Below are 21,471 nucleotides of genomic sequence, written 5' to 3' on the forward strand. Positions count from 1 at the left end.
GTTCCATGCTGGAAAATCCTGGGGCACAAATCGAAGCCGATCTGGTTTTCCGGCGAAAAGAGTCTTCCGCCATTCTTTCAAGTTACCACAGCCACTACTACCCCTCCCTTCCTTAAGCCTGATCACCACTCGGATCTTTCGTCTTATATTAATTATCTTTTACAATTTTCTCGGTAATTGCATCCTTCTTCATGGATTAATATCGAATCTTGCTGTGACTTTGTAAAGTTTTTATATTTCACTTATAATCAAGCACAAATTATGTTGATTCGTATTACTTGATTCTGTCAGGCACTTTTTTTACCGTAAGTTTTCCACACTTAAACACGAACGTTCGTAAAAGTTTTTGCACAATTCCTTTCCGGCTTGAACTTCTTCGCAGGAAATGTTTGGCCGTGTTTGATTTTCGGAATGTCTCTTCGAATGCCGCGAACCTTCCATTCGTGAAATTCGATTACCGGAAAAGATATCAATTTGGAAAAATTTCTACAGGATATCCAAGTAGGGATGTTGCATGGATCCAATGTTATAACGACCGATCTTGTCTCGCTCCGAAGAGAGCCTTCACGTTCTTTTTGACTCTACAAATAAAATATGAGATTTTCTTTCGGCACGCGAATAATATGATCAGAGTAATTACGGTCGTGGCAAATTGCGCCTCTCCTAAACTCTCGGTAAAATAACTGACATCTATGTCAGTTTTCTTTTTTGTGCCGTATTTCCCCCGTCGTTATTCTACCGTGAACTCGCAAGCTAATTAGATCCACCTCGTCGATTATTGCCTCAATTATTCCATACACGATCGCGAAAGCTTTGAAAGCTTTATAAATACAAACAAATTATACAATGTTCTAAATTGTGGATATTTATTTTTTAAAATAGAGGACAGACATAAAATATCCTAAATAATTATTTTTTTAAATTATAATTTTTAATTATAAATAAAAATGTGTTTTTAAAAATATCGTTATCTTGCAGCAAATCAATTAATCAAAGTTAGTTTATAAAAAATTCATTTTTAGTAATTCAGAAATTACGTATGTCTGAAATTCAAATAATTAAAATTTTATTTTTTCCATAAATATAGATTGTAATTTAAAAAAAAAAAGAATTTATATTAATTAAATAGGTTTTATTAAAAATTATATTCCGCCAAAATGACTGAGCCATACAATCATTTGGCTTACAATCAGTAAACCCATCCAAGCTCAACACACTATGGATACTTACGTCTACATACTACACATACGCATATTTATGTGTAAATACAGTGAGAAAAATTGAAAAAAAGTGGAGATCAAAGACAACGAATGTAAAGAAGAATAAAAATCTAGGTGCTAAAAAAACCTCAAAAAAAAATTTAAGAAAAACGAAAAATTAACAATGCTAAATATTAGGATATTGTATTTAATATTTCCTTCTTAATATAAATTCACGTTTTAAAGCTAACTTGAGAGCGATATATAATTTAAACAAATCTAATTACGAAGTTTAAACAATCAAAAACGTGTCTTGCATATTTCTAATTAAATAGGATAAAGATCGATATCAAGAACGTATAGTTGGCAGCATCCGAAGTTTCAGACTCGGCGTTGAAAGACAATTCTGTTAACTGTCGAAGCTGTCGAAGTTAGTGAAGAGTGAACAGCGATATATCGGGAAGATATCGATGCGTGAAGACGTTCTGGCAACTATAATCGAGTATCGACAAAGGTAAGCTCAGTCCAACTCAGTACAACTTTGCGTCACCTTATCAATATACTCACTTTGATCAAGTTTATGCCTGTCGTGTACTTTAAGATATATTTTACTTAAGACTACAGGAAAATGATGAGGAAACTAAGTAATTTGAAGATAATCATTTTTTTCATATCCATACATAATTTTAGTAATACATATTATTTCAATTTTGTTTTATTAATTATTTAAATATGTATTTTTTTCACTTCTTATCTGATTTTTTACTAATCAATGTAACATAAAATGTCTTTTAATATCCTTAATATTTAAATAAGTAATTATTTTTTATAAAACAAATAACAGATACAAAAACAAGTTAATATATATTATCGAGATGATATTATTATTATTATTTTGTTCTAATTTGTCAAACTACCCTTTTTTGCACATTATATAAAGAAAAACGAGTCCACATAAAGGATTATTTTACATCTGCTATTATCACAATACAAGTATCGCGAGTTCCCGTTTATAAAAGGGGCATAAAATAACAATGACAAGGAAATATCTTCAACGAATGCGATGTTGCAACGGATTTTATTTAAAGCACTTCTGTCGTAAGGTGTTTCCTTTGTGAAATAATACATCACGCGAGGACGCGTTTACCATAGACTACAGGATTAAGTAGAGAAACTGAAGCTTTCCTCTGACAGGAGTGAGAAAAGGTCTTACGAGCTCCTCATCGACATTATGCGTTAAAATCGATAGTCTGCATAAGTGCTTTATGTGTTCACGCAACATAACTTCATACATTATGATATCGAAATTGCGAGTTATCACGCGTAAGAGTTATATGCTACTTTTATAAAATCTTTGATACTCTTTCTTCATGTCTTATTATTTTTATACTGCTGTATTATTGTTATAATGAAAAAAGTTTTAAAGTTTATGACATAGATATATTAAAAAGATAATAAGTCATTTTCGTTATACTAGTTTGTCTATTATATATAAATGTATAAATAATTTAAATAATCGAGGCTTTTCTGTTTTCTACACGTGCAACTACGTAATCACTTTTACATTATCTAATCATATTTCCCTTATACCCAACATGAGGTATTAATTGAATCTGTTGGAATTTTTAACAATCTCTATTCAACTCTACAAGTTTTTCAATTATTGAATATTCAAATTTAATCTAAATACAGGAATTAGAATAAATATCGTACATGTAAATAATATTCAAAATATTAAAATATTAAAATATTAAAATATACGGAATGTGACCTCTCTCTGTATTTCTTCCGTAATGAGTTTAAATCACTTATTTATATATATATGCATATAAAATTCTTTTTTGCTCAAATATCTCTATTTCCCTTCCCAAATATCAAACTTTTTTTCTAAGAAATAAATAATGTCTTATTCTAAAGTTAAAGAGACAGAAAGATAAAATTGGAAACATCACCAACTTGAATAGAATATGATACACTCATTTAAACATAACACTTTTAAAACTATTATACAGGATGTTTGGAAAGTAATGAAAAATCTTTCGCATAGGGACAGAATGGACTAAACTGAAAAAAGAAAAGTTCTCTATCATTTTACAATTTTCACAATAGTTAACAAGATATTAATTACTAAAAATTATCGAAAATTGATCTTCAACATTTTTTTACCCAAATACTATCAACTTTACGGAAAAACTGAAAGAGACAAAAATTGTTTATTTTCTTCTCATAAAGCTCTAAGAATTTTTTCAGAATTTTTCATCAACTTTTTAGTACTGCATTTTCTTATTTTTACCAACATGAGAAAATACGGTATTAAAAAATTCTGAAAAAATTCTCAGAACCTTATGAAAAGAAAATTAATAATTTTTGTCTTTTATAGTTTTTCTAAAGTTAATAGTATTTAAGTAAAAAATTATTGAAGACCAATTTTGGACAATTTTTAGTAATCAATATCATATTAACTATTGCGAAAATTATAAAATGAAAGAGGACTTTTCTTCTCAGTTTAGTCCATTCTGTCCCTATGCGAAAGATTTTTCATTACTTTCCAAACACCCTGTATATATACTTACATGTCAAAATAAGCAATATTCTTTCTCACTGAAATAAGATCCGAAATTAAATTTGCTTTCATTAAACGAATTAAATATGACATAAAATATTTTTATATTCATATACCGCATTAATTGGCGTAACGACAATTTGATTTAATTAGTTTGTCAATATTCTCAATAAATATTCGAAATATTTTTAACTTTTCTGTAATAGTAATACAATCTTAATTCATGACTCTCGTATCAAATATTTAAAATATTATATATAACACTTTTATAACACTTATTATAACAGAAGCTATGAGACAATAATTATTTATCCGTTAAAATACTAACAGTATACTTCTTTATTTAGTGTTATAAAAGTTATAACTCACTACGGAAGGGTTAAGGGCAAAACAAAGAGAGAGAGACCGGGCGCCCTTCGAGAATTTCAAAGTCGGAGCATCAGATTTTTTCTTCCGTGCGATAATCACTCCGCTCTCCTGATAGACTTATTTTTTCCGACGACTAATTATAGATAATGTTTCGCATAAATCTTCTATGGAGAAGCATAAACATCTCCGCCGATCTGTCCCCCCATATGTTCATCTCCGTATCTCACTCCTTCAAGAGCTCTCCACGTCCGTAATTATCCCTCTTTTTCGATAAACTCGGTAACCTCTGCCCTTTAACCATAATTATAAAGAGAGATTATATTCGCACGCCTCTCCGTCTCAAGATATCGTCTCAAGACGTTACCGATGCCTACTCTTATCTCTTCCGAATTCAGGGATCTCTTCGGATCGATATATGTCGCGCGCAACGATCGATCCTTACCACTTTAGGCCGTCTACGATTGTGAGATATCTCCTTATCATTTTCTACTTCATCCTTTTCCGCTATTATGACGGACTCGAATCACATGTCTCAACTACTCGCACACGAGCGCAACACGACCGACGCGATGCACGTCCGACGATGCGCGGCACACTGACGGCAACCCGGCGTCGTGGCGGCTCCCAGGGCGAGAACCGACGCTAGGCGTCGGCGTCGGCTCTCTTGTACGCCCTCGTCGTCGACCACAACGAAGATCACGAAGAGGACTACGACGAAGAGATGACGGTAAAGTTGGTGCGTGTCCAATTATCTGGCTTTTCAGCAATTCGTCGAATGCGTGAGATATTTTCTGAGGAATCACCAGAAACTACGGAATCTGCATTCACCAAAAAACACTTGTACGTTAATTATTTAAATTCAGATAAAAGAGGCGAATGCAATATCACGTGTGTAAGAAATGAACCAAAGTAAATGAATGCTTTTAGAAAGCGGAAATGTTTGATTGCCAGTCTAAGAAAGTTTCACGCTTTAACTCCTTACAAATGACATGCGCTATAACTCAATAAAAACTTCATCTTCATTAGATCAGCAGCACTAACTTTGCGTGACTTACAATTTCTCGGCACAAGAAAAGTCATTATTCTGTTTCGCCATAAAATTTCTTTGCTGTTAGAGCTTTAGAAAATATGTCTAGAATAATATCTGCTCTATCGATTTAAAAATAAAGTACTAAAATTTCTTTTCAACTTTGAATAATTTATAATATGTGCAGAGTAAATTTCTAAAGAAAATAAAAGTTAAGAAATTGTTATCAACATCTCGATTAATATATTGATGTACGGTTTATCGAATAATCAAATAATTTACTATATTATGAATCTTCATTCTGCAATTTTCACAAATAAAATAAAGTTCTCAATTAGTAGTTAACTACAACTTGTAATCAAAGCATGCATAAATGAAAAAAACATTTTATTTTTTTATCAAATTTGATTTTATCTTGTATTATTTTAAATTATTATCTTATTAAAATTGAAACTTTTAATATTACCTCAATACATCAATTAAATCGCTAGATATTTTTGTACACATGTAAAATAATTTTGTTTACATATTTATAAATTAATAAATTTTTTTAGACGGCAAATATAATACGATCACCACATTTTCTATGTCACTGTCTATAAACTGATCCGATGACGTAGCACGACGTGTTCGTTCTAAACACCAACCTGTTTAAATTCCGGTGATAGATGACGAGATCCACGAAAGCTGGCTCATGTCAGCTTTCATGAAAATTACTGAGAAGTGCAGTTTTAAATCATTTCAAAGGAAAGTCATCGCTCTGGTATTACCCTGCACGTTGGCACTATGTATCTTGTACGAAAAAATCTATCCACTTTGCTTTATATATATATATATATAAACAAAGTAAACAAATTATTTGCTTAAATCTTATTCAGGATTTAGTTTACATAGTCAGCGTATTTAATTACGAAAAGTACTGTGTCACTATTCCAATAAAATGAGTCAGTATTCTAATAAAATAGAAGCAACTTTCTTAAGAAAAAGAGAGAGAAAATGTACTATTATTTAGGTTCCTTTTGTTTGATCATATTGATTATGTGATGAAAATTGATAATTCTACGATTATTTAATATATAATAAATGACCGATATAAAGTAGCCAAAGAGACAAAACATACTAGTATAACTCTTAAAAAATTTACACAAGATAGTTACATGTTTTAAGTTTCATCGCTCATATAGTTTCACAATGTGTCACGTGTCAAACAGAAAGAAAATTCTAAGAAGATATACGCTTCAACAAACGAAAATAGAATTCTAAACTGTGACGTTGATTATCAGTTTAAGAAATGAGGATTTTCATCAGTAGAGAGATAAGTTCTTGTTCTTCAGTTTTTCGGGGTAAATACAATTTTCTATTGAAAATATATTTCGTCAATTCAACGAAAGTGTGTAGTTAACAATATTTATACTTCTAATTCCTAGATTTTATTTTAATATTATACTTACAAAAACATAGCATCTAAAATTTTATATTTAGTAAATTCTTACATATGTATTAAAATGTTATCAGATTTGTAATAAATATTAAATAATAATCAGAGTATAGTTTAAAAATCGATAGATTTTTTATTAAATTATTATATTGTAAAATATGATTATTTTACTAATATTTGAAGAAATTATTGTTACATAACAAAGTATATAATAATACTTTCCACTTTTAACAATAATTTTTACTTGTTACAGTATATTAAATTACTTTTACACATACGAGGACAAATCAATAAGTACCCGTGTTTGAAGACAGGCGGTGTTACTGATGCAAGTTGGCATTACCATCGTGTACTACCATTTTTCAAACGACCATACAAAATTTCAGAGTGATTCATGAGATAGTTTTGATTTGACATCAATTCGTATATAGTGAGCGTGTTTAGTGTTTTTCGATACAATGGAAAAAGAGCAATATCGATCCGTGATTCGCTTTTTATTTTTGGATGAAGTTTTTTTGAACGTTGGATGAAGTATTTTTGAACGAAGTTTTTATTTCTTCGCATATTTTTCCGTCCAAAAATAAAAAGCGAATCACGGATCGATATTGCTCTTTTTCCATTGTATCGAAAAACACTAAACACGCTCACTATATACGAATTGATGTCAAATCAAAACTATCTCATGAATCACTCTGAAATTTTGTATGGTCGTTTGAAAAATGGTAGTACACGATGGTAATACCAACTTGCATCAGCAACACCGCCTATCTTCAAAGACGGGTACTTATTGATTTGCCCTCATATTTCAATTAAGGCTAAATCTATGCATCGTAAATCCAAAAATGTTTATGATGGATTTTTTGATTCGCTGATGGAACACATTTTAAGAGTCATAAAGTTCATTCAGAATTTATTTCCATTAAATCTCTTTCTTCCTAGTTCTTTGTCAACGGTATCGTTAATCAATATCATGAAGAAAGGATAATAGCAATATATTTACTCTAAATAACTTAGAAAAATATTCGCATAATATAAAACTCGTTTTGTTCATTCATTGATCGTTTTAATTGGACTCGATTCATGTCTAGCTTACAATTAATAGGAAATCGAGTTCAAGATTTGTTCCTAACGCGGAACGCATTATTCATCAGCGTTGCATTTTTCTCTTCATCCCGTTTCGTCTCGTCCGCCCAGCATTAGACTCAACGCCGTACGGTATATTTTTGACTTGTGGTGGTCTAAAGCTATTTCAAGACGAAGCCGAATCAACCTTCTGCACCAATACGATTCTTCGCTCCCACTTTCTCCTCTGGCCTTTTTGTGGGCCCTGACATCCTCCCTTTTTTGTCCCTGGAAACACTTTTTCTCTCAAGGATATTATCGAGCTGTCCAGACAAAAATATATGTATATAAGTACATATAAAAACTTTAAAATGTTAAAGAAAGAAAAGGTCGCGTTCGTGTAGATTATTTAAATGGTTCATAAACAGCCGAGTAAATTCGTGCATAGCCACTGGAAGAATAAGCAAAGAAAAATAGTCGTTCAGTATGATTGAACTGACGCAACTAAATGCAATTATTAATTTCGGACAATTTTTGGCTTGCGTAATTGCGAATTGTCAATAAAATTTATTCAACATGGTTCATGGCAAAACTTCTCAATGTTCATTGCAATCCTCCTTTATCGTATTAAAAGACGAGTTTAACTGAATTTGCAGTTGAGTTTACAACCGAGATCCAATTTGCTCAGTAATCAAATTTGATTTCTGCAAACCGTTGCAGAATTTCCTAGTAATAAATTTTCTAGTAATAAATTCTTTAAGTTGATTAATAAATTCTTTAAACTGTTTGTAATTTATTTGCTCTCTATAATTTATTCAAAATTATTTTTGTAGAAATTATATATTACTTCACATTTCAAATCCATATTTAATTGTGTAAATTATTGAAGCACGTGTACAAAGTGGCTTGAACAATAATTCCTTACAGGTCAGCGGGATAATCTATATGATGATTCAACACGCACAATCTAATCGTGGTGCGCCACATTCGAAATTAGGTAGTCCTAATTGCAAATGCCATCCGTTGCGGATAGTCGCTATGGGAATGTGTGTGTGTGTGTGTATGTGTGTGTGTGTGTGTGTGTGTGTGTGTGTGTGTGTGTGTTTATTTGGAGAATTGCTTACTTCATTAATTCACCAGATCCGAGCATCTGGCAAACATACTCGATGCCCTATTAATTGTAAGATAGACATTATCATGAATCGGGTTCAATTAAAACCGAGTGAATGAATGCGACGAATCGAATATTGATATACTAAAACGGTGTCGACTTTTCATTTACTGATACTGCAGATACTTTTATCGCGCATAAAAATAAAAATCAATTTTATATTGAAGCTGAGTAACGAATTATCTTAACGCTGCAAAAGTCGCATTAAATTTATCGTTGACTTTTTGTTTGCCACAATTATTATTCGCGCGATAAGCATATTTATTTTTCCCCCTCTAAAAACGACAGTAGCACGTTTCAGCAAAGCCGAAAGTATTGTTGTGTCAGAAATCTCATTTATCATTGCCACAATCTGACGCTTTGTGTCAAATGACTTTTGCATAATAGTACATCTGTCAATCAAAAAAGACGCGCCTCGCCGATATCTATGTGTATCTTCTCTGAAGAGAGATCTTATTGTAATCATGCTAAAACGCATTTCGAAATAAAACATTTGAAATTGATCGTCCATCAAATGGTAATTTTGTGAACCTGAAAATTGCAAGTCATGGAATTGATCTACAAAATTTATGAAAACGTATCAAATTTATTTTTAAACATTTACTTATAAAGGATCCCGCACTAATCCTATATGAAATTGGATCCCGGTGAAATAAAATGGTTTTCTCATATGTTATAGCTTATGACCTGCTAAACAAAACATATAAGTTTTAGCGCGAAAAAATGAACAGTTTTTGTATTTGATTCACCTAAAGTCGCTGACATCTCACCATAAAATACTCAATAACTTCTAAACAGCTGATCTAAAATGGATAAAATTATAGTATTTTGAAAAGGTATCAACAAGAACTATAAGAAAATGAAAGAAAAAGTGGGGGGAGGAGGGGTGTCACTTAAAAAATCCGTGTTGACCTTGTTACGATTTTGGCGATGCCATTCAAAGTCAAACTGATGAAACAAGTAGCTAGGCCTTTTTAAACTCTACAACTTTTATCTGTAACATTTTTTTATAAAACTTATTTTATAAAACTTATATATATATATGTTATAAAACTTATTTTTATAAAACTTATAGTTTTCGAGATATTTTGCCGTCTTGGAACATTTTATGTTCCTTATATGATTATATATGGTGCCACATATAATTATATCCCACATATAATTACTATCATATATAATGTCCAAGATATGTATACATGTATAAAATGGTACTTCGTTGCAGAATATGTAGTGTAATTCCCTACTTTTAGCGTAATCCAGGACCAACGACATGGACGTGGTAGGGATCGGTCACGCACGCAAGCACGGAACCAGAGCCCTACCACGTCCATGTCGTTGGTCCTGGATTACGCTAAAAGTAGGGAATTACACTACATATTCTGCAACGAAGTACCATTTTATACATGTATACATATCTTGGACATTATAATGATAGTATGTAATTATATGTGGGATATAATTATATGTGGCACTATGTATAATATAATCATATAAGGAACATAAAATGTTCCAAGACGGCAAAATATCTCGAAAACTATAAGTTTTATAAAAAAACGTTTCAAATAAAAGTTGTAGAGTTTAAAAAGGCCTAGCCACTTGCTTTATCAGTTTGACTTTGGGTGGCATCACCAAGATCGTGACAAGGTCAACACGGATTTTTTAAGTGAGATCCCTCCTCTTTCCATTTTTTCTTTCATTTTCTTATACTCCTTGTTGAGTCCTTATAGTCCTTTTCAAAACACTATAATTTTATCCATTTTAGGTTAGCTGTTTAGAAGTTATTGAGTATTTTATAGTGAGATGTCAGCGACTTTAGGTGAATCAATACAAAAACTGTTCATTTTTTTGCGCTAAAACTTATATGTTTTATTTAGCAGGTGATAAGCTATAACATGTGAGAAAACCATTTGATTTCATCCAATTTCATATAGGATTAGTACGGGGTCCTTTTTATACTCCATTAATTATAAACAACTCTCTTTTTTACGCAATCTTTTCTTATCTTTTGTAAGATAAGCTACCAAACTTTTAGAATTTTAACTATCGTTCGATTATTATAAATAAGGATTAAGATAAATGAAATATGTTTTATGATAAATTATGTTCTCATTTTAACAATATATCTAAATTTATTATTAAGTGCATCTTGTATTTCAACCTGACGTAGATACTTAATAAAGGGAGCGTTTGATTGCAAGGTAAACGAATATACCTGATGTCGCATCGAATGCGGTTCCACAAGAGCTATTGATAACGTTGACACACAGAGATGCACTATCACGCGTATTAGAAACATAAGTGGTATGTCATGTTGACGTAGGCTGCGTAAACGGTCTTAAGTGCATGTACGCAAAGGTCAATATAGGATAAAGATAGAAGTTAATGCATAAATAAATGTGAAGCCATATACAATTATCGTCCAAATTATCCGACGAATGTTTAATTCATTCGACCTTTTGTTTATTTCATTTGGTCTAATATAATATAAATTATTCAATTACTAAAATAAAATGACGGCGATTAAAGTATTATATAATTTTGTAATTAATATTTTAAAATAAAATTGATAATTTATAAATTTTTGAGAAGTTAAAACTGTTAGTAAATTTTATTTAAAAAAAATATTATTTTTTAAAATATTTCTTTTTTTAATAATAATTTAGGAACAAAGAGTTGAAAGAAATAAGAACTTTTTCTTCTCATCTTAGAATTTTGGGAATAAAAAAGTAGATCTTATTTAGATAAAAGGATTTTGACGGGCAGAATAATATCCAACTAATGTATTTTGCTCGTTTTATTATTTCCAAATCTTGCTTAGAACCTGAAGAAATTCTTTCACAATCTAATAATTAATTAATGATAATTAAGTTTAACATTAACGCCTGACAACGACGAAGTAAAGATTATAGATATATATATATTTATATTTATATATATATAAGCTAATCCTTGCCCAGACACACGAATTGATATGCAATGTTTAATGTGTTACTTGTTTTGTTCCTTGTTTTATTCGTCCTATTCATTTTTTTTCTTTACGCGGGCATATAAATAAATTCTTATTGCTTAATATTTTCTTGTTAATATATATAATATATATAGTATTATTACATATATGATGATATGTTTTTGTAGTCCCAATGATTAATATGCACGCGTTTGTGCAAATGTCTCCGGCATGAGACATGTTATGGACGGATTGATCCAGATCACGTCATGGATGTTCCGAATTGTCGAACAGTCATCGGCCCACGATATCTACTGATATATAAGTTCCGATGGCAGAATAATCAATTTTTTACCCTTCGCGATATACTCTCTTTATCATATTCCGATCGACCTTCGAAATATCCGTCACGCACCCTGCAGTATTTGACGAGGCCTCAGATTGTCGTTTCAAACCTCGTCCGTGATATATGTTGATAAAATGAGAAAACATTTATATAGATGTACATACATATAATATTAAAGAAAAACAAGAAAATGAAGAAGAAAACGAGAGAAAGAGAGAGAGAGTCGCGATCGCCCACGGCTACGATTTTGTACCTCACCGTAGATCGATTTTCGGAGAGGCCTGTCCACTCAAGCCCCGTCGACATACTGATTAATTATTAGTATTATTACTATTACATTATTACTATTATTATTAATATTATTATTCGCTCACTAAATATCATACTCTTATCTCTGAACATAGTTCAATGTCGCTACGGTAAAGTTATTATTCTTTAAATATCACAATAACCTTACACAGAAAGCTGCAACTAATTTTATCATAATAATAGTTATTTATTACTATTCATTATCCATTATTATTACTATCGGTATCGGTATTGTTATTATCTACGAATTTACGCGCGAACTTTATCTCATAAATATGTCAGATGTATTGTATCCCCCTCTTTTTGTAACGAATACGAAAGTATTACCGTTCTTTTTATTACAATCTTTGTTTAATGTTGCTGTCATTATTATGCACGCACAAATTTTAGGGTAATCGTCGTCGTGTCAAGCGACGCATGCTTGCGTGAACTCGATTTTGCTGCCTGTGTACTGGGTCACTTTCGATGGTTAGCGTGTGTGATTGCTCTCGTATGTGTAATTGATAAACAAAAATTGTATGTTGCCAATATAGTATACATTTCCCGTACTATCCAATTATTATTAAACAATATCGACACAGAATCGTTAATTACATGACCGCCAGCTTATACCGTGGTATACAATACATGTAGTGAACTTCGAATTTATCGAGTAACATGAAAAAAACATTTATTGAATAACATAAAAAGACTTACTGCAAATAGTCGAGTTTTTATTCATAAATTACACGATAGGTAATTTAAATAAGTGAAAAAGTACGTATAGTAATAAATATTAATTCCTTTAAATGTAATTGTTCACGAAAAATTTAACAATCCGAACAATTTAAAATAATTTATTTCAATTTAGACTAGAAATTGCATTGTAATGAAACTTATTATTCGATTATAACCATCTTGCATTCATGAAAAAAAGAGAAAAATTAATAAATAATTTTTTCGATTGTGAAATTTGCAGCATGTAAGACAATGATCTATGAAATCATGGGTTCACTATTATTACCACAATTATAAATACGTAGATTCGAGTTTTCAACACTTTGCGGACTGACCGTGCTGTACTGTAGCGAGCGCAGGGGACGGACTAGTTTCTGCAGCTGTATGCACATGATATACATGAGAGATTAAATATAAAATTATAATCTCAAAGGTAGCGATTATATCTAAGCGAACGTGTGATCGTACTCAGTCGCAAAAATAACATTTGTATTTATCGCACCATATTCTTCCAAAGCGGACCAAGTATAGGACGTCGATTCTCACACATTTCCGTCCGCAAAGCGTTAAATTCACTCGAACGTCAAAGTCTGTCGACCGACTCAAATGTCGAAAATTCATATTTTCGCAACTCTTCACTAATCTTTCTTTTATAACGATATCTGCTATTCCATAAATAATCTTTGTAATGTCGATAATTTTTACAAATAAATTATCTCTATGTAAACGCAGGTGTTTACATAAATCTCTTGCTGTGTGAGAGAAAACCGTCTGCTACGAACATCATACATATTTAATAGAGAAAAATCACACCGTTCCGCGTTCGAGTAATCCAAAGTGATCGTAGAATCCCCATAAACCAACGCCGATTACGAGAGCAGAAGCGATTATTATAGTAATCATTAATCGATTATTATAGTAATCATTAATCGATTACGCTCCCGATTTGCAAGGATTCGAGAGATATGCAGGCGCGTTTCTGACGATTATTCATCTGTGCGGCTAACGAGTGTACGATAACCAAGTGTAAAGAACAAGAAACGGCAAATGCAGAGCTCAGCACGGAACTCTGATGCCAAAAAGATCGTCACGGAAACGCGCCGTCAATCTCTGCGTAACCAGACAAAATTTCTCCCTTGTATAGAAATCACTAGCAAATTTGTTTTTATATACACATCGTCATAACTCTCAATTTTCGTTTTCCTGAATTGAATCGCAATTCAATTTTATGGTTTGCCCCAAAGTGTCATTTGTAATGCATCGTGAAATTCCGAAATTTTATACATTCAACACATTTATATATATCTGAGAATGTAAAACAAACTTCTGAAAGGATTTAAAAAGAAATTTGCTTCTTTTCTTCCCTCAAAATTTAGAATTTTTTAAAAATAGTTCTACTAGATTTGAATTCGAAAAATATTTATCTATGAGGATGTAAAACCTCAAAAGATAAACAAAACGTACGTTTAAATATGAATATACATTAAGGCAAAGAGTCTCCACGATGCATTGGAGCCAATCCTAATAAATGTCTATGCAGATCAATAGATAATTACATGTTTAAATGCACATATTACATGTACATATATTATACACGCATACGAGATTCACATGATAGGGACATTCCCATTTTCCTCGAACACTTCCATCGATGTTATGCATAATTACACATCTCTCTCTCTTTCAATACCGTGCCTATCTTCCACCCAGACACCGGGCGCAAACCGAAGTCGCGTGCATACGCGCGTTCACGCATACAATACGCGCGCGCGCGATGTGAATCTAGAAACAACACGCAAATAAATACACGGACAACGTAGCTACACAAAGAGACACGTCCTTACATACATACAGACGGATACAAATGTAAGACACGGGTGTATCTATCGATTAATAAACGCCACAGAACGCTCGCGGTTGTCTACGAACGACGAATGTGGTCCAATGCGTGCCCTTATTTATAGCGAGATTACACTTCGGCGAAACGCTCGATCATTTACCATGCCGGACATATTTATCTAATTGCCTGGAAGTAGTTTATAGGTCATTTTTTCAGCTGACGTTATTAAAAACATAGCCCCGTACTACAAAAAGATCACTCATTTATTGCGTTCGATTAAAACAAATCTATTTTCCTATAAAAAAAACTAAAATTTAAACTACTTAATATTATATAAATATATGATTTGCAATGTGAGGAAATTAAGTGTAGTGCAGATACTGTGAGTTGTAAGTTGTAGAACTTACAGACCTTTTTCTCGTCAATAAACACTAATACTTCGTATTATAATACATTTACTGCTGAAAACATAATTCTTTTAGACTAGATCGATTTGTATTATCTTCTTCATCTTTCGCTCATAGATATCCTTCTTTGAAATACCCTGAGATAGACAATAACATAAATAATAAAAAAAACAAGATAGATACTCTAATATGGATTCTTTTATGAAATGGAAATGGGCCCAGCATATATTATGAATGATCGATCGATTTCGCTGTTTCTGATATGTTAAGAATGTAAGGGCGTGTTTTTTATCACTTTCAAAATATCGTACGTCACTGTACAATGTATAAGTATCAAAAGCAATTACGTGTTTTCCCTCATTGCAAATTGAGCGATGCCGAACGATCCTAGTATCTCGAGTTACTGTTCGATCTCGTGACACGTGTGATTGTCATATATATTCTGTCTTTTTTTTTAACTGAGATTACGCATGTCGCAGCATTGATTACGCGAATTCGCTTTTGAAATATTCGCAAAACAATTATCACGAAATCTTATACAAATTAAATATTCCCTCAATATTCGCAATGTGCATTTAACGGTCAACTGATTCTATTCTCTCGGCTCGTGGAATGTATATCAAAACACAAAATCGGTCGTTGCCAGAAGATGTGTCATTCAAATTTTATTTTGTTCCGAATGTGTGAATTATGATAGCTCGATACTCCAATTTATATTGACCCTGTCAAAAAATTGCTAGTTACTCGACGCTAACTTACACATCCACAACATGCTTTTCAAGCGTCTGCGAAAACGCAGATTTCAGTCACGCGTGGCCGATGTATACGCGACACAGTACGTGCGCAATGTCCACCTGAGCTCAGATCTATGAAGCTGAATTCTGTATCTACAGACCCATACGTTCTAAAAATTCATACGATCAAATATTCACAAATCAACGAACGTATCTCTGTAAAATAAGAAAAATTCCCAGACTTACGGATACGTAAAGAGGGAATATTATAAATTCATGTCTTCAAAAATCCGGAAATATACTGATATTCACAATTTCATACTAATTCACGGACATATGTAGGTATATATCGGCACACTCACGTATTCAGAAAACGGAATCGGCGAGGTCTGTAACAGCATGAGACTTTCACGGAACACACTATGAACACGCTAGAATAAGCTTATAATCCTAAGAATTCTCGCATGCCTCGTATAAACTGCTCCACCCGTCTCAATTTATAGGATCAACAAGAATATTAGCATTAATTTTCGTTGACAGATGGATAAATTAATAATTCATCGAGTCGTAAGAATTTATAAGAAGAATTCTTCACGTTTACTGTATATGACGCTTAATGGGTATTACTTATCACGTTATTCCTCCAAAATCAGAATAAAAGTGAAGAACTCTTCTCATATGTATTTCGTTCATCTAATTATTTTGTCAAAGATATCCGGTTTCGCGTCCGGAAATTGTGAACGTTTGGTATATACTACCAAGCCCCACATATACCCATCCAAACACACATGTACATGCACACATGCATTCACACATACATATACACAGATACACAAATAATTAATTAAGCAACTATAAATCCCGACTCTTCTCATCTCGAACGATCCTCTAGATAAGTACATACTTCGATATTCGAACATTGAAAAATCTCTTTTCTAGGCGCCCTCCTTACTTGCTCACTTGTGCACAACCTCCCCCCGAATTTGTCATCTCAATACGTAATCGTCGTTGTGAATCGATCTTGCGATCGTGGCTTGGACGGGTATAAAGGCTGCCATCGATGATTGAATAGGAATATGTCATAGTGAATAAAATCCGCAAAAATCGAATCCCCCTTTAGATAATAAAAAAATGATGTAGTATTACTCTATGAAATTTACGAAGAATATTGATTTAGTTTATTTTTAAAGAAAGACAAACAGAACTTTGGTCATAAATTTGGCTATGATAATATAGACGATGGAGTTAAATAATAGTTGTGTAGTTCACTGTGACAGTTATCCAATCATTGCCTTTGAAATTTCATGTTAAAATATTAGTCTTAATAAAAAGTGTTTAACGCATGTCAGATATAGCATATCATTATAATTGCACAAATAAATTTAGCCATTTTTCTACAGCAATATGCATTAAAATACATTCTGTGACAAAATGACTGACATAAATTCTCTTTCCGAGGATCGATGTTTAAATGTTAAAATTTATAATAAATAATATAAATCTTTTCTTTTAATTGGTAATTAGCTTATGGAATTTAAAATCAAATTTCATTCATGAATATCATAACAATGCATTATATAGATCCTGATCTCATGCAATAATCGCTACTATTCGTGTAACGAGATGCACGAGAGAAAAAAGATATGTAATTGACGATAAATGGCATGAGCCAACTAGTCGCCACTGATTCTCGACTCTCTTGGACGATAATTAGGGTAATCATACGCGAGAATACTTTCGTATGAAGGCGCAAAGTAGCATTTTTAACTCTTTGGGATTACTTATACGAGTCGCGTAAATAATAAATAATCGAATAGCCTCAGGTACTTGTACCTCAAAAAATATTCGTCTCGAGGGAATGCATCGAAATACTGCGCGGATTTCCGAATTTAGAGGATCAACGCGAGGATGCCGAACGATCGCGCGAGATTATTCTTCAACTTGTTCGAGAAAATTTGAGAGCTTTTAGAAGAAATTAATCAAATTTATACCAAAGCTCGGTTAAGGCAAAAATTACAAAGCGATCTAATAATCATATCGATTCCCCTTTAACAGTCTCATAAATTAAACAGTCAGTAACAATCATAACATAAGAAATCAATGAATGCCCTATTAAAAAATTATAATTAAGATTATATTACTTATTTGACTTAATTCATGCGGAATTTTTATTAAATATTTAACTTTCTTTCAATCTCTCACATTAACTCACAATTCTCTTTACATAGTTTTAAAAAGCATGTTTATTCACCACACTCACATTTAACTTCAGATTTAATTTTATTTCAATTTTAGAATTCCAATTGTTAATATTTTTTTTACAACCATTCAACGCGTCGTTCAGAAATGGTATCAATGTTTCGCGTAAGCGATACCGATGTGCCCGAGCGAAAGATACCCACGTTAATCGATTACACGACACGCGCGACATAATCGTATAAATATAATATACGTGGATTACCTGAGCACGACCGGCTTCAATAAGAACACGCAAGCCGTCTATATTTTTGCTACATAACGAATCAAACTCGCCATCAGGCTGCGACAATTGCAATATACAAATTGACTACACTTTCGATTCCACACGTACGTGCGTCGCCGAATTGCTTAATTATTTCAATTACTTTCAGTTAAAATACCACGGATCACTTCGATCTTTAACGGCTTCGAACAGACATCATATTTTTTACCGCGCACCTATTTATAGATATTTTTAATGTAAATCCATTACTAATAAAAATATCATGATAATTATAATAGTTTTCATCTAAATAAAATTGCAACGTACGAGTACTTTGAAATGAAAAAAAATACAGATGTCTGCTCTAGCAGTTATATTCTAAGATATCGAAGTCCACGGTACATATACATATATATATATTCGTCTAGCTTCGTCTTTACTTACGTCGCGCGTCGTCAGACGGATGTAACATCAATGACAGAATCAACTAAATACCACAGAAAGCGCGTGTGATACTACGATTAACAGCTATGTAGAACAGTCTACGATTACTTAACTACCTACTCGCAATTCTTATAAAACTCCGAAAAACATCGTGACGTATAATAATCCGCCGCTAGAACGAGTTCTCGCGGTTGCTTAAGTCAATTAACAAAATCGTAATCAAATAATAGGAAAGCTGTTTTTTAGACTATCATACTTCTCTCTACCTTCACCCTCTTATTCACCCCCTCCTCCCTATAGATCATTCGTCCGGAATGTATAAACTCCCTTCCACCCTCGACACTTATCACTGGTATCGGTGCGAAGCTCTGTCCGTTTACCCGATATATATCGCCACGACAAATCCGCTTCGCATTTCGCGCGCTTTAAAAAATTGATATGTATTTTGTCTATGCATATCTCATCGTGCCTTCTCACTTTCACTTTCATTTTTGGTGTCTCGGCAATACTACTATGGTCATTACTTTCGAAGTGTGGTCAGGCTCGAAGGAGCACTCTATTAATCCTGGTTGCCCTATATGCTCATATTTATATTATGATAAGGTACGTAGCCTTTCTTCGGCCCTGGCAAATTTGAAACGTGATTTTCATAACTAATTTTAAACAAAAAATATAGAATTCAATTATTATATTATTTTCTGCCAGATTTTTTTTTTAAATCAAAAAGCCTAATGACAATTCGTCACCATCAATTGTAAGCTTTTACGGATGATCTCTGACTACCGCAGTGTCAATGCAATTTTTTCATTCTTCATCTGTTATTTATTGGAAAAAGTAATGCAATATTCATCTCGATATTAATCAAACGTAAAACTTCAAATTAAAATAGCTTTGGATTATGGTTTTCGTATAATTTTATAGATGTGCAGAAGCTTTAGAATCTCGAGGATCGATCCTGCAGTAGAATTTTCCTACGAGGACGGAATCGGGGTCTACGAGAGAAACTCAAAAAGCAAAGGCGAATTATACTTCCGTGCAATTCAAATATCTGCCTTGATTCTTCTTCGCGCTATTATTACGGTAGATTGGTGCAGTCTAGCATCAGGTGGTGCATATTAACGGTTTTTTTCACAGCGTGAATATAGTCTTTGTGAGGTCTATTGGTAGTCTTTGGATCGATACATTGCCATCTTTGGTGATCTCGCGTTCTTCGATCTCGTTTTCTTCCCCTTTTCAATGAGTTTCACGCGAAGTTGTTATTGTAGATCAAATTTTATAAGATATTTTTCAGTATGCAAACCATTCGAGTTGTAATTTGCCGAAGTGTACAGTGGATTCATCATGCGAATAAATGATATTAAAACAGGAGCATGTCTTCTCGAAGGAAAAATCGTACAATCGATGAAATCAGTTTAATGCTGCAAATTCCTACTTATTTCTTAATTTTCAAAATATTTGAATGTTTCACAGATATCTTTTATACATATTCGTTAATTCATTAATTCGTAAATTCTTATATTTATGAATGTAAAACAAAGAATCAAGGTCATATTTATATATGACATTTGTTTTCAATTCTCCATATCGCCATTAATTAATAATTGTTTTATTTACATTTTATTTGTTAAATGTACGATTTCCTTCCGAGTTTTTCGCTCAATAAACGATACTTTTCGCTACTTTTCTTTTAGAATAAAAGAGCGCTATAGGGTCCCGGTCACGCTCACGTTTCGCATGATTCGTTTCGCATTGCGTTGCGCAGGATTCGCTTTCACGATACTGTATTTATGCCTATACACGTGTATATATATACGTATATAAAAAAGAAATAAAACGAACTCGCTAGAGTAATTTTCTAGAGACGGTACAAAATATCTGATTGACATGTACTTCTCGCCCCTGTACTTTAAGTGTGGTTTATATATATTTTTTCTTCATATATATATATCTATCTGTAGATATATGTATATATATATATATATATATACTTCTTCATATTTTATATTAACCTCTAATATATCCTTACGCGAATACCACTCTATGTTAATGTAATAATAGCGTACTGCCTACTGATATGTGTTAGTTCACTTGTAAAGCACTTTAAAATTCAATCTAACGATTCATCGATTCCGATCGTGAATAACGACGAATCCGCCTCTTAACGGCTAATTACAAAATAACGAGCTGTTGAATACACCGAATAATGCGTTTGCCGCGCTGCATCCTCGCATCTTTCCAAGGTCGACGATCATCCCTCGCGATCGCGATACTCGAGCGGTCACGGTCGCGTTATCCAAAATCTGCTTATATTTCTCATTATCCTATCCTCGCTATATTTCTCTCATCTTTTCTTTTTTGCTAGATATTTATCTTATTCATGATTCGAAATTCTCATAGATTTTTATCTTTGGACACTGACGTATTCCATTAACTCTTT

At 32.5% G+C, this 21,471-nt stretch overlaps 1 protein-coding gene across 1 annotated transcript in view; it reads right to left on the reverse strand.

Moving 5' to 3' along the window:
* Positions 1–4,741, reverse strand: part of Rgk3 (Rad, Gem/Kir family member 3) — a 39,196-nt gene extending 34,455 nt beyond the window's left edge. Inside the window, exons 1-2 of the mRNA XM_018452471.1 lie at positions 4,574–4,741; positions 3–581 (exon numbers count right to left, since the gene is read on the reverse strand). Coding sequence (XP_018307973.1) covers positions 3–73 — 71 coding nt within the window. The 5' untranslated portion in view covers positions 74–581; positions 4,574–4,741. The remainder of the gene's footprint in view (positions 1–2; positions 582–4,573) is intronic.
* Positions 4,742–21,471: the final 16,730 nt, after the last annotated feature.

The sequence above is a fragment of the Mycetomoellerius zeteki genome, unplaced genomic scaffold (assembly GCF_001594055.1).
Source record: "Mycetomoellerius zeteki isolate Tzet28-1 unplaced genomic scaffold, Tzet1.0 scaffold35, whole genome shotgun sequence".
NCBI classification, from domain to species: Eukaryota; Metazoa; Arthropoda; class Insecta; order Hymenoptera; family Formicidae; genus Mycetomoellerius; species Mycetomoellerius zeteki.